General features: G+C 38.5%; 1 protein-coding gene across 1 annotated transcript in view; it reads right to left on the bottom strand.

Annotated features, from left to right (window-relative positions):
• cemip (cell migration inducing hyaluronidase 1) overlaps window positions 1–15463 on the bottom strand; it is a 164650-nt gene that overhangs the window by 17436 nt on the left and 131751 nt on the right. The window contains exons 15-20 of the mRNA XM_080030895.1: window positions 12145–12214; window positions 11405–11533; window positions 7581–7666; window positions 4378–4509; window positions 3961–3996; window positions 952–1107 (exon numbers count right to left, since the gene is read on the bottom strand). Of these exons, the coding sequence (XP_079887021.1) occupies window positions 952–1107; window positions 3961–3996; window positions 4378–4509; window positions 7581–7666; window positions 11405–11533; window positions 12145–12214 (609 nt within the window). The remainder of the gene's footprint in view (window positions 1–951; window positions 1108–3960; window positions 3997–4377; window positions 4510–7580; window positions 7667–11404; window positions 11534–12144; window positions 12215–15463) is intronic.

Genomic DNA, 15463 nt, shown 5'->3' with positions numbered 1-15463 from the left:
AGTACCCTTGAAGGTTGGCTGTTTAAATGTAGCTTTTTTGATTTGCCTGTTAAAGCATAGCACATTGCTGTCTAGTATGAATTATAATCTTGATAATTTAGTTTGAAAAATATGTGGATGTCAAGGTAACAAATAAACTGTGTTTTTTTACTCTAAAATAATTATTCAGTTCCCTTTGCACATGATGTTGTCATTATACAGGTTTGGCATCTTCTGAATGTGTGTGTGTTTGACTGACTGCCTGGACCCTGCTGTATTGACCATTTTCTAAAATCCAGTGGAGTTGGATTCTCCATCGGTTAACTAGTAACGAAAGATGAGATAAGATTCTATTAATAATTAGAAAAAAATTAGGCGAGATATATCGTATATATATTTGTATAAATGTGTTAAATAATATATTTAAGCAATCGATACATCTCATTGTTGACTATGTATTTCTAATGTGACAGCTGCACATTGAATAACTCTTTAACTTTAAATATGACACAGCCTATTTAAACATACACACATAGTGAAGATATTGGTGTGAATGAAATCACACTCATATACTCTATTCAAATTCTTTGAACACAATGGTTGGTTGATTATTTTAGCCCCTGATGCCGCTAAAGTATCAACACTGTTGGTGAAAGTGGAGTGTGGAGGGGCTGTGAGACCAAAACAGTGAGATACCCATACTTCCATACTTCTTAGTATGCCAGAAAAAGATGTAGGATGTCCCAATAAATGCACGTCAATTGCAGTATGCCAAAAATACCTAGAGACCCCACTAACTCCAATAGCATTTTGCACTATTCTTCTTTATTCTTGGCATTTCTCGACATAATGAAAAAAATAATTCTCTCCTGTGGCCCTAGAACTCTTTTGTACTTTAGTATGTATTATAGTAAAAAGAGAAAATATGTGATTTGGAACGCAGGGCTAGAGTAGACTGCGATCAGGACTTACATGCCCCGGGGCAGGGTTCTGCCGGCCGGGTCAGAACCTCCGTGGCCCCAGATCCGGTTGTCGGGGATGGGCATCCCACGGTTATCACTTTCACCCACAAACAGAGAGTTCTTCACCTGCTGACGAGAGCCGTCATCATCTGGGAACGTCCCTCCACTGCACATTACACACACACAACATAAACACACACACACACACACAGGGAGAGTTGGAACAGTTAGAAGTGCTAGCATCTGAGGCAGAGTACATATTACTCCACCAAATTACAAAACACGGCAGGGTTAATGATCTGTGTGTTATTTCTGTTCCAAATAGCATCACTGTCAAATGCAGTGGTGTGAATAATAAAGTCAAGCCAGGAAAAAGTCAATACATATATTACTGTGCAATGAGAGTTCATGGGGAACAAAACTAAAAACATACATACAGACATACATAAGGAAAAGGAGGGAATAAGTGAGAAGGTTCACAACACAAGGAAGGATATAGGAAGAATATCTGTTTACATACGTGTGTGTGTGTGTGTGTGTGTGTTGCTGTGTTTACTAGTTTAGTTTTATGTTCTTATTTTTATAACATTTAACTGGGAACAACAAGTTCAAATTTCGGAGTAGGTAAGGAATTTATTAAGCTGAAGGGTTATGAGAAGGATTTTACATCAACCTTGGCCTCTCTGTGAGATGAATTGGTGACACGTGTGTGTGTGTGTGTGTGTGTGTGTGTGTGTACAACTATTAAACTTCCTTTGCTGCTATTCATTTCATGTTCCACAATACAGAATCACAGAACCTTGACAACTATTACATGACAGGTCTTCAACCATTCATTTCTCACGCTCAGTATTAACAGGTGAAACCAACATAGTTTGATGTTCCATATCAGTGTTTCATCATCAAAACAAATGTAAAAATCGAAATAATTTTACCCTTCAAGTCTGAGAAAATCAGATTCATGACAAGGCCTCAGTTTGAGTTTTGTTATATAAAAAACTGGAGAACCCTTCAAGCACATCTTATCAGCTGTGCTTTTAATTTTATTTTTTTAAGATATCCAAAACTGATATTTCCTAAAAGATAATAAGTTATTGATTTGCTCTGTATTACACCCAGAACAAATGTAATCAAAGAAAATACTTTTTTTTAAATTACATTAGAGACATGAAGAAGTTTTTTTTAGTTTGGGCACACCTTAAATGTTATAGTGTAACAGAAAAAGGAAGGCCATCTCCTTCACGCTGACGTATGGACAGAGAGAGTTTCTCACAGAAGCTCTAAGGTCTGGAACAGCAATATTCTACATGAGAAATTGTTAAACACACTAACAGGGACCACCCCCTAAAAATGTTTCTGGTTTTTGGCCGATACATGTTTTTTTTTTTATTAATCAATTTAAGATCTATGTACCCTCATGTAGAAGTCATTTTACTATTTGCTAGTATAACTACACATCACCTCCCGATAGACAGAGATGTTTCTACACCAACATACATTGCAGTTTGGTGCAAGTTGTGTTATTCTAGAGGGGAAATGGGAGTGTATTGCTACAGTGCCTTAACCTCATAATGAAACAAAAACTTAAGACTGCTTAGTTTTACTCACAACCTAAGCACACTTGTCACGCAATAATGGCTGAAAGCAGTGCGGGGGGGTCAGCCCAATATGTTGTGCTGCCTCGAGCCGGTGGGACATTACACAGCGATACAAGGTCATTAAGGCTGGAATTTGAGACACATTGATTGATTGATTGTCTTTATTTCGAACATGCAAGCAATAAAAATTATTATCTTTTAAATAGTAATAGATGAATAAATAAAAAACAGACACACCTTCTAATCTACATGCTCGAAAGGGTGTAGGAGAAAGTTAAAAAAAAACACATCTAGTCCTACCCCTCAACACATGACCACCTTTAATTCCAAAAGCTATTGTAAGTTTTATCTTTTCTAAGGTTGACCTGTGATTTTCTGTAAGTTTTGAACATTCATTCATTTCTTGTATATGAACTGCAACATTGTTAGTTCACTTTATGGAACTCTACATACTTCCACAGAGGCTATCAGACAAGTATAGCAGATGGATCCAGAGAGAAAAGGTTGTGTGTCTCCTGGGATCTTCGGGCTAAGAACTACAATACATTTTAAGATAATCTAAAGAACTGATGATAGAAATGGGTACAACATATATATTAATCCAGGAAGTTGATGTGACCACACAGTTGATTTTTCTATAGAAATGAAAGTCATCTATGATACTACACATCCTGCCATGACCTTGAATTGGAATATGATACAAAAGGCCTGTTCAGAAATGTTGGTAATAAAATACAATCTAATCTAATCTAATCTAATTTTTTTTTTTTTAATCAACATCTGTATTACCTTTATTGGAATGGTATTATCATGGTCAATGTAGGGGCTCACTAAACGTTGAAGTTCAGTTCACTCCGGGAGGCATCAAGCAATTTACCCTATGTTTTTGTTTTAACCACCGTAACATCATCTGCTGTAAATAACTGTGCTCTGTATGGGGGCTGTAATCAAATACCAAATGAACGTTGAATAAATGTCATTTTAACTAGTGTGGCACCCTTAGGTGATCATTTGAAAGTGATGTTGACCCTGTACACACTAAAATACCAAGCTGGCAAAAATGAATGCTCTGTTGTATTTTACACAGTTTGAAAGGCTCCATTTTGTGGGACAATCCCTTTAAAACGTTGTGTGGGTGTAGATTAAAGCCCCCTAGACACCCTGCTCTGTACAGTCAGATAAAAACTCCTCACCAATTCCCACCTCTGGTGCCATCTCACCCCCCAAAATTACTTTTCACACAGCATCAAAATGCTGTGTTTCCCAGTGCATCTTAAGCACACTCCATATAAGGTGTTTTCCAATTACTGACACAGACAGAGAGAAAGAGAGAGAGAGAGAATGGAAGAGGGGAGGGGTGTAGATGGTCATTATTCTATCCATAGAAATATGAACAGTGAATTGATAGGGGGGTGTCTTACCTTGCCAGAGTGAGGCCAATGCCATTATCGGCAAATCTAAACAAGAAGGAGAGAATATTATTTTTATGAGCACAGCAACAGTCGAGGTCTCCAGGGAACACACGCACGTACGCACACACACACACACACACACACACACACACACACGCACACACACACACACACACACACACACACACAGTCTAAAGGAGATAAAAAGTTATAATTAGATAGAGACCAATTTCTCACTTTTATCTCTGTAATCAAATGTGCAGGGAAACGTCATGCGCTGCCTAACGTGCATGAGAATATTCAACTATCTTCAGGTGCACTGTGGGGTGCCACACTTCATTCACATAAACAAATGCTCACTCACTCATTTACAGTACTTGTTCAAAGTATTGCTGTATTGGACTGGTGCATATGTGTAGTACTCACTGGCAGTCATCCAGCCAGACATCCCCTCCTCTCAGCCAGGCCCCGTGGTCCTGGTTCTTATAGGCCACAAAGTGGTGGATCAGAGCAGGCACTCTGGGCTTAAAGGGGTCAGCATCCTGGTGGGGGCTGTACCTACACAATGAAACAGCAGCACAAGCATAGAGACAGGAGGAAGTGTTAGCATTTGATTATTTCACTAATTGTATATATATTATTAAGGGCTGCAAAACTCCTCTGGAACTGTGTTGTATAATGTGTGCATCAACAAACTCTTGTTCTATGGCTATTGTGTCTAAAATGCAACAGAAGGAGAGCAACTGGCAAATCAGTTTAAACAGAAGCCCCAAAAACTTGGCCAAGAGGATTAATCAAATACAATTTAAAGAAAAAATGAATAAGGTCTTCTTTTAAATAAAGAAGACCTGCACCTTGTTTATTTTTCTTTAACTTAATTCAAAACTGTAAACTTCATATATCCTATATTTTGATGCCAATCAACAGAGGAATATTTTAATATTTTTGAGATACTGGATTTCGGTTTCCCATGTAAACATTTACAGAAATAAAAGGCTTGAAATATTTCACTTCATGATATTCAAATTTTTGAGACGCAGCTGTAGATCACTCATGTGTCCAACACTGTAAAACTGAACACACAGTGTGAGTGAATGCTGTCTTCTGTATTTCATAAAATGCAGGATCTCTTTGCATCTCACTATAGGAGAACATGCCATTATCATCAAGTTAATCCCAAAAAATTATTAAATTATTTAAAAAAAGGCACACTGCATTCCATCCTCTCAATAACAAAACAAACCTTGAAAAGTATAATTAACTTTTAAATTTGAAGTACGACATAAATGCTAAAAGGATTAATTTCACTTTTCATAAACATAAACAAAAACAAAGATTAGCCTGATGTGGTTTAACGATTTAGCTTTCCTGCTTAATGCATGATGTGCCCCCTTTGTGTGTGATGGTTACAGCACAAATGAAAGTATGCGTATAAAAGTGGGTGATTGATCGCGCCTTTCTTGTCGCATTGCCACCATCTGTTGAATTGGCCTAGAGGCTGGGGATGGCTAATATTGTGGAAACGTCTCATTTATACGGTTCATTTTATACTGTATTTTAAGGTTATATTAAAAATGCCTTAAAATAGCAAACTAATTAATTTGCTCATTGCATATACTGTACATTCATTTATAAAGCTTGCTGACTCTGAATTTTGTGTGGAAACAGTATGCAAGATTTATTTTATTCCTTATATAATTGTATCTTTTTTTCTTAGAAATGTGGCAACATTTAGTTAGATATACCTGTGCAATCATTAATAGGTATTTAGAACCATTACTATTACTATCTAACCAAATCTATATGGCCAAGTCAACATAACAATTGTTATTATGATAAAGAATAAGTCTGTAGTTCATAACTCAGGACACAGTAAGAATCCGTTATAAGCACTAATGATTTATGTTCCCATATAAAATCCCGTCAGTCAAGCAGCAGCTTCACTCATTTCTGCAAAATGTCATAATAATGTAACTGCTGCATCTCTTCATGTCATGTCTTTATATTTATAATTTATGAAATGTAGTATCCATAAGTCAATATTGGTTAAGTGAACTCATTAGTATTTGATTGTACCAAACTACGGAAAACGGTATGAAGACTGTTGCATTATATAGCACTTGTATGACCCCACTTTGTCTGTCTTGTCTCAATCTCGGAGCTGCCATGACTTGGACTGCACCTAAGGAGTTGTCTTTATTTCCGCCCTTTCACGAGCATGCAGTTTGAATCCACCACTGGAAAGGCACATTCCACTGGTAATACACAAGCGTTACTGAATGCAATACACTGAACGGCTACTGAAGACAAGGGTACACAAAATTGTATAATAAATTGAGATTGATATGATGTAAAATTATTTTGTTGACTTGTCGTTGAATATTTTGTTCATATACTTTCAGTAGCAATAGAATAACGGAGCACTTTATATGACGTGATGCTCGTGACCTTTTTCTCAGACGAGGCAATGTGTGAGAAAGCTTTGTGAGAATGACAAGTTGTCTGCACTGTGGAGAGCATCAGTGAACTGTTAGAGGGAGTGGTGGAGGATAGGGTGGATTCATACTCAAATGGTGAGGTCAGGATGACACATACAGTAAGGTCTTTCTCCACTAACTAACTGAGACGGGTACGCTATTCTGCACCTCTACTCAAGCAGTCTCTATAAATTGTAATGCATCTTTCCACCTCTTTAACTGATACATCCTTAAAACCTCAATCAATTGTGTGTCTCTCCTCATTCATGAAACAGGTTGAGACACCATCTACAGAGTCTGTCGAGCGAGAGAGAGGAGCAGGAGGGTGTTGATTCCACGGTCCTATGCTATGTTAGAGGCATTTTCCGAGCACCACCCACAACAGAATATTATAGCTACTATAATATTTTGTAAATATTATTGTATTATATGTCTTTACACTTGTTCAAAATAAACCAACATTTTAATTTAATTCAATAGAACAGTCTTCTTTAAGGGACCGTGATAAATGGGTTCCGGTGGGCGGTTGATCAATTGTGGTGGGCCGGTCTGGGTCCAAAATGCCAGGGCCGATTTTTTGTCCCAGTCCAGCCCTGCTCAAGCTGATTGCATTGTAAGTAAAGTCCCTTCTACCTGAGCTAGATGTAAAGTGACAGTCCTGTGCTGGTTTCTAAATTCTACCGGTCAACAGGTAGCATGACCTTTACAGACTGTCAATGCGTCATGCTGAGTTATACTGGGTGTGATGTGACTTCAGCTTGTCATACAGGATGTTTGTGTGTGTGTGTGTATGTGTGTGTGTGTGTGGTGTGTGCTAAACAAACATGCAAGCATGCACGCACGCACGCACGCACACACGCACACACACACCCATTATTTGTGTCTGTGTGTTTGTTTCTTTATTCGTTAGTGTATGTATGTATGTATGTATGTATGTATGTATGTATGTATGTATGTATGTATGTATGTATGTATGTATGTATGTGTATGTGTGTGTGTGTGTGTGTGTGTGTGTGTGTGTGTGTGTGTGTGTGTGTGTGTGTGTGTGTGTGTGTGTGTGTGTGTGTGTGTGTGTGTGTGTGTGTGTGTGTGTGTGTGTGTGTGTGTGTGTGCGTTTGGAGTCAGTAGATTAACAGAGCTGAGAAGTCTGACCTGGCTCCAACCAGAGAGCCGAAGGGTCTCTTGTCCTTGTCGTTTGCCTCGGTGGTCTTCACTCCATTATCAAGGATCATTCCAGCCTGGAAGAGATCATTTTACAACTGTCACGCAGTACAATACATTGATCACAAAAGATAATGATAATGGTAATGTTGTGTCATTGTCAAAGACGCTCAAGGGTTGATTTGTACAAGTCAAACTGTTTTTCTATGTGGTATTGTGCTATAACAAAACCATGAATATGAAAATACTCTAAAGGCTTCCAACTCAAGCTGAGCTTAAACACATTATTTTAGTGGTATGTCCTCCCCCCTTGTTGAGAATGAGTGCATAATTCTAGTTGTTAACATTTTTTATTGGCTTCTTCAACAAATAAAATCAGGCTTAGTAGCAAAACTTCATTTGTGGTTCTTGCCAGACACATTTTAAACAGCCCAGCATGAGCTCTTACTCAACAGCATGGGCATTCATGTTAAATCAGCTGCAGCTGCTCTCATTCACATCATCCGTCTTAGTGAATCTCCTACGTTTTGTGGCCCTGACAGTGTTTGTGGTAGATTTGATAAATGGATCTTTGACAACAATGGTGCGGAGAGGGTCAACCCTGTGTCATAGATAGATCATAATTGTCATGCTTGGTTAAACTAAACTATATTGCCTTTTTGATATTGTGATATTTTATTTTTTATTCATTATTTTGAATTAATCAATTAATTTTATTTTTTTTACATGTATTTCTTTTGTCTGTGACCTGGAAGTTTTAATTGCAAAAGCAGATGGCTCAGAATTGGCAAGATAGTATGTACTGTACAGTATGTAGTAGCCATCCCCTGAGTCTCACCAGGTGTCTTTGTATGAAACGAGACAGCTGGAAACAATGAAGAGACAGCACGACATGTAGTTTAACCAACTTGAATTCAATTCACAAAAGTTAGCTAGCTACAGCTAAATAAATTAGCTCAGGGACCGTTGTCATTTCCACAAAAATCGACATCAGTCGGCTGAAATCAAGTCAAATCAAATCTACTTTTCAAGTGCTTAGTAACCCCGAAGCTTCAATCTGTACAGCAAATGATGATGCTGACACTGATTCAAAAATATATACAAATACCAAACTATGTAACTGTATATATCCAGGAAGATGATATGAACATCATCATCTATATAGATGAAAGTAAGCTATGCAACTACAAAATCCTGTCATGACCTTGCAAGAAGATACAAGTAGGGGAGAACGGGGTAAGTAGGCACACTTTTTACTCTACTGAGAATTGCTCATCACCTAAACATCTTTCGATAGTCATTCCTACACTACATTGAAGCTTAAAGTGTTGGCTTGAAATGTGTACCCCTCACTTTTTCTATCTTATTGTAATAAAGACGAAATGAATCATCAAAGACACCCTAACACATTATGACAATCAACCCCATTAAGGGATCGGTTGTCATACACTATGGGGTTGTTTGTCACAATGTTATCTTAATGGGAATAATCTTAAAAAGAAGGAAAGAAAGTAGAACTAAATTTGAAAATGCAATTGCATTGTCAAGTTGACAAATAGGCCTATATAACTTACTGTAGCCTTGGCAGCTGGTCTAGTTTGGGATGCACTGGGTTGTTTTGATTTTGTTGCCCTTTTTTCCTTTTCATGCTAGCTGCCTTTTCCTGCTCTATTCTTTCCTTCTCTGGGGTGTCAGTGAGGATACAGCTTGACAATTTATTTAGTTATTGGGTTCCTTTTCTGGCTGTAGCCTTTGGATAACTTGTGACAACCAACCCCCCCAAAAATGTGACGACCAACCCCAACTTGAATTTTTTGCTAGCATCAATGCCAACAACCATCTGACAACTAATTAGCTTGCTAACCACAATCTAAACTATAGTTTACCCTTCACACTTTGTATGGGTAACAAGTGTTTTGTTATAAACCCATTCTGTAAAAGCCTAGAAGAAAAATACTGATGAGCTAAATATTTTCAATTTGACATGAAAAACACAAACAGTCCTCTCACCTCAAATTCAGCAGTCTAACTCCAAGGAAGACTATGTAGGTGACCTCTTATCCCAATTCTGGATATTTACATACCAAAATTTCACAGACAGCGCCTTCTGGTTCCGAGATATAACGATTGTGACAACCAACCCTTGAGACAAATTACCCCGTTCTCCCCTACTTAATATGACACTGGTATCATTGGAAAGTGTAGAAGATTTGGTGCTGTGTGCTAGAGATGGCAGGAGTAGCAACAGTACAGGGGTATAGTGAAGGGTCAGTTACAGACCCATTTATGAATTGACGTATCAACCCCTGCTACTGTTTGGGTTCACAGTGAGCAGGTCCACTTTGCTCCTATCCCTGTGTTCCAGATCACATACTCTTTCTTTTTACTACACTACATACTAAAGTACAGAAGAGTTTTAGGGCCACAGGAGAGAAAAAAAAATCAGATGAGGAAGATTTGTTTTCATAATGTCGAGAAATGTCAAAAATAAAGACGAATACTCCAAAATTATATTGGAGTTAGTGGGGAATATATGTATTTTCAGCATACTACAATTGACGTGCATCCTTTTCTGGCATACTGATTAGTAGGGAAGTATGGGGATTGGAATGCAGGGTATGTTTTTTTGTCAGCCAGGTTTTATTTGGTGGAATAGCTTTGCAAGTTATTGGGAGGCAACCATCTAGTCAATGTGCAATCTGGAGAAGTAAAATAGTGAGCTTTAAAAGACACTGCGGGCTGCAAAAGAGCAGGGGAGTTTTGGATATGAATCTAGGTATGCTTGGCACTAACAAGCAGCAACTTCCACATTACACAGTCCATTTAGATCTAACTTGGATAGATCACTGACATCACTACCAAAGCTAACAAACAAGCTCCCCCTCCAGTTGAACTCTAAAAACACAATGTTGCTTTTTAACTTAAAATAAAGAAAAAATAGTCTCATTAAAATAATACCATCCTCAGCCAGTAATCTGTTCAAAACAAAGACCGTGCCTACTGTGTATAGCTGCTGCCCTGACACAACCTCTCCTCTCAACAAACATCCCGGGGAGAGGCAGCTGACATGACATACACTCCCATTAGGATGATCCAAATTAAAAGTGAAGCGGGTACGAGTGGGGTGGAGAAAGGGGACATGTTTGGGGGCAGAGAAAGCAGGGAGATAACAACAACACTTTCTCTCTCCACCAAGCGCCTCATAAATCTCTGTATACTTGCTGCCTCAGGCTCCTTCACACTCTCTCCTGTCCTCTCCATCTCCTCATCTTCTCATCTGGCTCTGTTGTCTGGCCTTCCATTTTGTTTTTTCTTTTGTTACTCAGCAGGTAACAAGGAATAACAAGAAATCTTGCATTTCTTTCCCCTGAGGTCTATGTGAGCGCCGAAGCGTTTTAAAATATTCAAACTATACAAGGATAAATTACAGATTCCTTTAAAACAAAAAAAGACGTAATGATGTTTCAAATTCATCATAATGCTGTATTAGTTCCCAAACAAAGGCTGTGTATTGGCAAGGACTTCATGATACGATACCCATCACAATACATGGCTCACGATATTATAGTTTTTTTTAAGTATTACACCATTAGCACCCAAAACGAATCAGAACATCATTAGAAAAGATAAATGTGCTAGTACGACGTGAAACAAACTGACACTATGATGCATTCAAACACACTCCCCTCAACCTTTAAAAACCAACCTGCCTATAGGTGAATGGAATTGGCTTTTGCCGATTGCAACAGTGTTGTGGTGCCTATGATTCAGGGTTTGTAATGTATCTCCTCTTCCCACCCCATCACCAGACTCACCCTGTAGTTGGAATGGGCTCTGTTGTTGGTGAATAGGCCCATAGGTGTGTGTTCAGTGTGCCCAGGGGTGTACAGCCCCTCTGAGGGACCGGTGGGCACATGGTGGAAGATGAACCAGAAACCAGTTTCCTAAGGGATCACACACACACACACACACACACACACACACACACACACACACACACACACACACACACACACACACACAAAGAAAAAAAAGGCAGTCAAGACCAAGTGTTTTTTTTAATTACCTTGGATGTAGAACATAAAAGGAAACCCATTAACGGTAATACATGAGCACAGCACATTCCCTACTTTGCCACTATGCATGGCAGCCTGTCTTGTTTTTTTGTGTTGTTCTCCGCAGGTATGTAAATGAGAATACTTATTACATTGGCGTGGATGAATGAGACTCCATTCCACTCGAACGTATCCTTGTGAAATCCCGGAAGTCTAATCATAATTGGCACTCTATCATAGTGAAAGCGCGCCCGCTGTTATACCTCTGTCTGTTGTCTGCTTCTGCTTCTGAAGTTAAAAAGGTACACAGCCATTAATCTGACCTGGCAACGTGGTTACGAGACAGAGGTCCACCTAGAGGTGTTTGTGTGTGTGTGTGTGTGTGTGTGTGTGTGTGTGTGTGTGTGTGTGTGTGTGTGTGTGTGTGTGTGTGTGTGTGTGTGTGTGTGTGTGTGTGTGCGTGCGTGCGTGTGTGTGTGTGGTGGGGGGTGGTGACTCACTTCTGAGCCTGCAGCAGCACAGTTGATGATGTTGTTATTGGGGTTGGCGATCCAGAAAGTGGAAGTTGCGCTATAAGGAGAGATTGTTGAAAAGCGGTGGGGGAAAAAAGAGAAAAGAAGAGATTGGTTATTGGACTGGCTGTGGAGTGATGCAGTGGTAAATCAAGAACAGCACTGAACTATTAGCCGTTTTTTAAAGCTGTCAATAAATAACAAAGGAGACTATACAAGGTTGTGTGGCTGCGTTGCATTCTATAGCCACGGCTCTGTCACATCGGCTCAAGTATCCACCAGAAGCTAAATGTGTTTAACCGGTTTGATTTGATTTTCTTTGGCTGTTTTTTCCTTCAGTTGTTAAGAGCTCAGCAGAGATGTTCCTTGTTGTTCATGTGAATGATATAGTTATCAAAAGGTCCATTGTGCTTTTTCTAAGGCTTTTCAGCAACAGAAGTCTGTATCAGTAAATAGAGCTGCTGGCTCATGTGTTACATTTGATATGTTTTCATTTATACATCACCTTTCTTAACACAGTGTGAAACAGTGTGTGTTAAACCGTCATATCATCCTTTGTCATATAATTCCATAGCAACAAAGCCAGTAATTAATTTTCCCGACGGAGGCCACAAGATGCTGAACTAAAGCTAGTGAGTAGAATTTCATTTACGATCATAAGGCATATTGTTTTGAGGTTACGTTACGTGTGATTTACAAGCATATTGAAATAACCCATGTGTAGCTAGTTTATGATTGATATGGCAGCAGATTATTTTTTGGCTGTCTATTTTAATAACTACAGCTCCAGAACAAAATTAAGAGACCAGTCTGGATTTTTCTTAGATCTTCATCTCTACATAACTTAATGGAAAATATGTTGTCAGTAGTTTATATTATAAAACCAAAATGTTCATTCTACTCAAACATATGCCTATAAATGAGTAAAACGAGAGATACTGAACATTTGGAGTGGTCTCTTAATTTTTTTCCAGAGCTGTAAAGTCCATCAGGCTGTATCATCTTCACTTCTTTTAACTACAAACTGATGGTATTTTGTATGAATGAATGGTGTGCAAAGGTAATGCTTTGTACATGAGAACAAAACACTCCCTGCGTTCTGAATTGCATACTTTCTACTATTTGGTATGGTAGAAAAAAGATTTAGTATGTCCCGATTCTTGTGGCCAGATTTAGGATGGTTAGAAAGACCCGGATGCCTACTACATCCGGCCAAATTTTTTAGTGGTGAAAACAGCATCCTAATTGGGCAATTCTGACCCATAATCCAGTGCGCACCTTAAGTGATGTCACATCGACGGAGCCTCCATATGAAAACAAACGGGGATGCAACGGATATAAAAGCAAGAGGCAAGATCAAGGCGCAATGTTATGATGAAATAAATAAGTTAAAGAATGTCCCAATAATATGCCTACTGCATCCTAACTAGATTCTTTTTATCGTCAGATGTAGTATGTAGAATAGTAAAAAGAAAGAGTATGCGATTCTGAACGCAGGGTACGTGCAACGGTTCAACCAGACTGACGACAGAAAGACACAATAAGAATTTAGGACATAACCAGTCATCGGTTAAAGGAATTGGAAGCTTAGCATCAACATCTGTGCAGCTTTACACAGAGAGAGATTTTTTTTTTTTTAATTGTCACATGCACAATAATGACTACAACAATCTGGATTTAACCCGTGTGTTGTTTCAGCATCATTTTTCCAGCAGTTCCAATAATAACCCCCCAAAATAAATGAATAAATAAGCCGAAGACAACTGTGGGAAACCTACTTGAGAAGGAGCTCTAAGTCATATATTGTATCTATAATCATATTATCATTACCAGCTTTAAGAAAGGGGGACAAACACATTTTCAAACAAATCGTGGCAAAGTAGCATTACTCTTTCCACATCTTTACCTATCTCTCAGCCTCTCTTTTCTCAATTCTGCAGCCTTAACAAGGACCTATACGTTGCAGCGCTACCCATCAACCCCCTGCAACACAGCTCAGCTTTTGGGTGAGAAAGGGGAGAGAATGAGCTAGTGGTGTAATCAAGGTCTCCAAGCCAGGTCCAATCAATGTGCAAGTCCCTCCAGGCTTCTTCATGTGTTTTCTGTCAGAGTATAGATGGGAAGGAGAGCGAGGGGGCCAACAGACAACCCTCTGCTCTCCTTATAAGAGCCACGTTTGATTAGCCCTGATGTACGCATGATGTGATTTGGATTGCCGCCATTAGAGAAAGCTGTCAAGATGAAAAGTAATGGAAAGGGATGAATGGAACAATAGGATGTAGAAGAGACTGAGAGTTTAGCAGTTTAGAGTAAAAGGTCACACATTCCACTCTGGTTGGCTTCCAGGCACTACTGAATCTTTAGAATTGAAAGTGTCTGTAACTGATGTTATACTGCTGCAGACACTGGAACATGGATTTGGCTTTGGGGGGAAAGAGGAACTCCATATCTCCAACTAATTTACCCTGCGTTCCAAATCACCACTCTTTCTTTTTCATTCTACTTATAGCCCACCATAAGAAGAATCTAGTTTAGCATGCAGTAGGCCTACAATCGGGACATACTTTTACTTTACTTATTTATTTCATCATAACAATGTGCCTTGATCTTGGCCTCTTGCTACTATATCCGTTTCATCCTTGGTTTTTTTTTCATAAGGAGGCTCCGTTGATGTGCCTAACCCTAAATGTGACAGTAAAGTGTGTGGTAGGCATTAGTTACATTATGTAAAATAGGATAAATAATAGGCAAATTAAATCATCTCAAGCACGGCACAAATCAATTCAGAGGACAAACATTTGTTTTTTCAATCACTGGTCAATTTAGAGATGTGTGTCTATTTTGCTTCCATAACATGTCTTCTTTCATACAAGTATAAATAGAAGGTCCAAAATGTACATTAAGGTGTTTATTTGACAATAATTTGTCTTTTTGCGTCTGTATATTTCTCCTATACAAAATCTTTAACTGCCATTATCGCAACATTCAGTTTTTTTTTTAAATAATTTTTCTTTTTTCATTTTTTTCAACTTTCCATAATCATTCTCGGCACTATTCTGAAGGATTTTACAAAAGTCTTTGTTCATATGTTGTTAATTGCGTGATTTCTTATACATTTTGTTCTTAGAAACATGTGCAAACACCTTGTTGTAAAAATGAACAAAAGATGCTCTGGCTTTAACCAACATCTATTTTTTTTTAAAGAGATGCAAATTTGCACATTAATTCAAACATTTCTGAGAAAATAGTGTATCACCTTACACACACACACACACACACACACACACACACACACACACACACACAC

The sequence above is a fragment of the Ammodytes marinus genome, assembly GCF_949987685.1.
Source record: "Ammodytes marinus genome assembly, chromosome: 1".
NCBI lineage: Eukaryota > Metazoa > Chordata > Actinopteri > Uranoscopiformes > Ammodytidae > Ammodytes > Ammodytes marinus.
The sequence above is the reverse complement of the archived record's forward strand: the minus strand, read 5'-3'. Positions and strand labels throughout refer to the sequence as shown.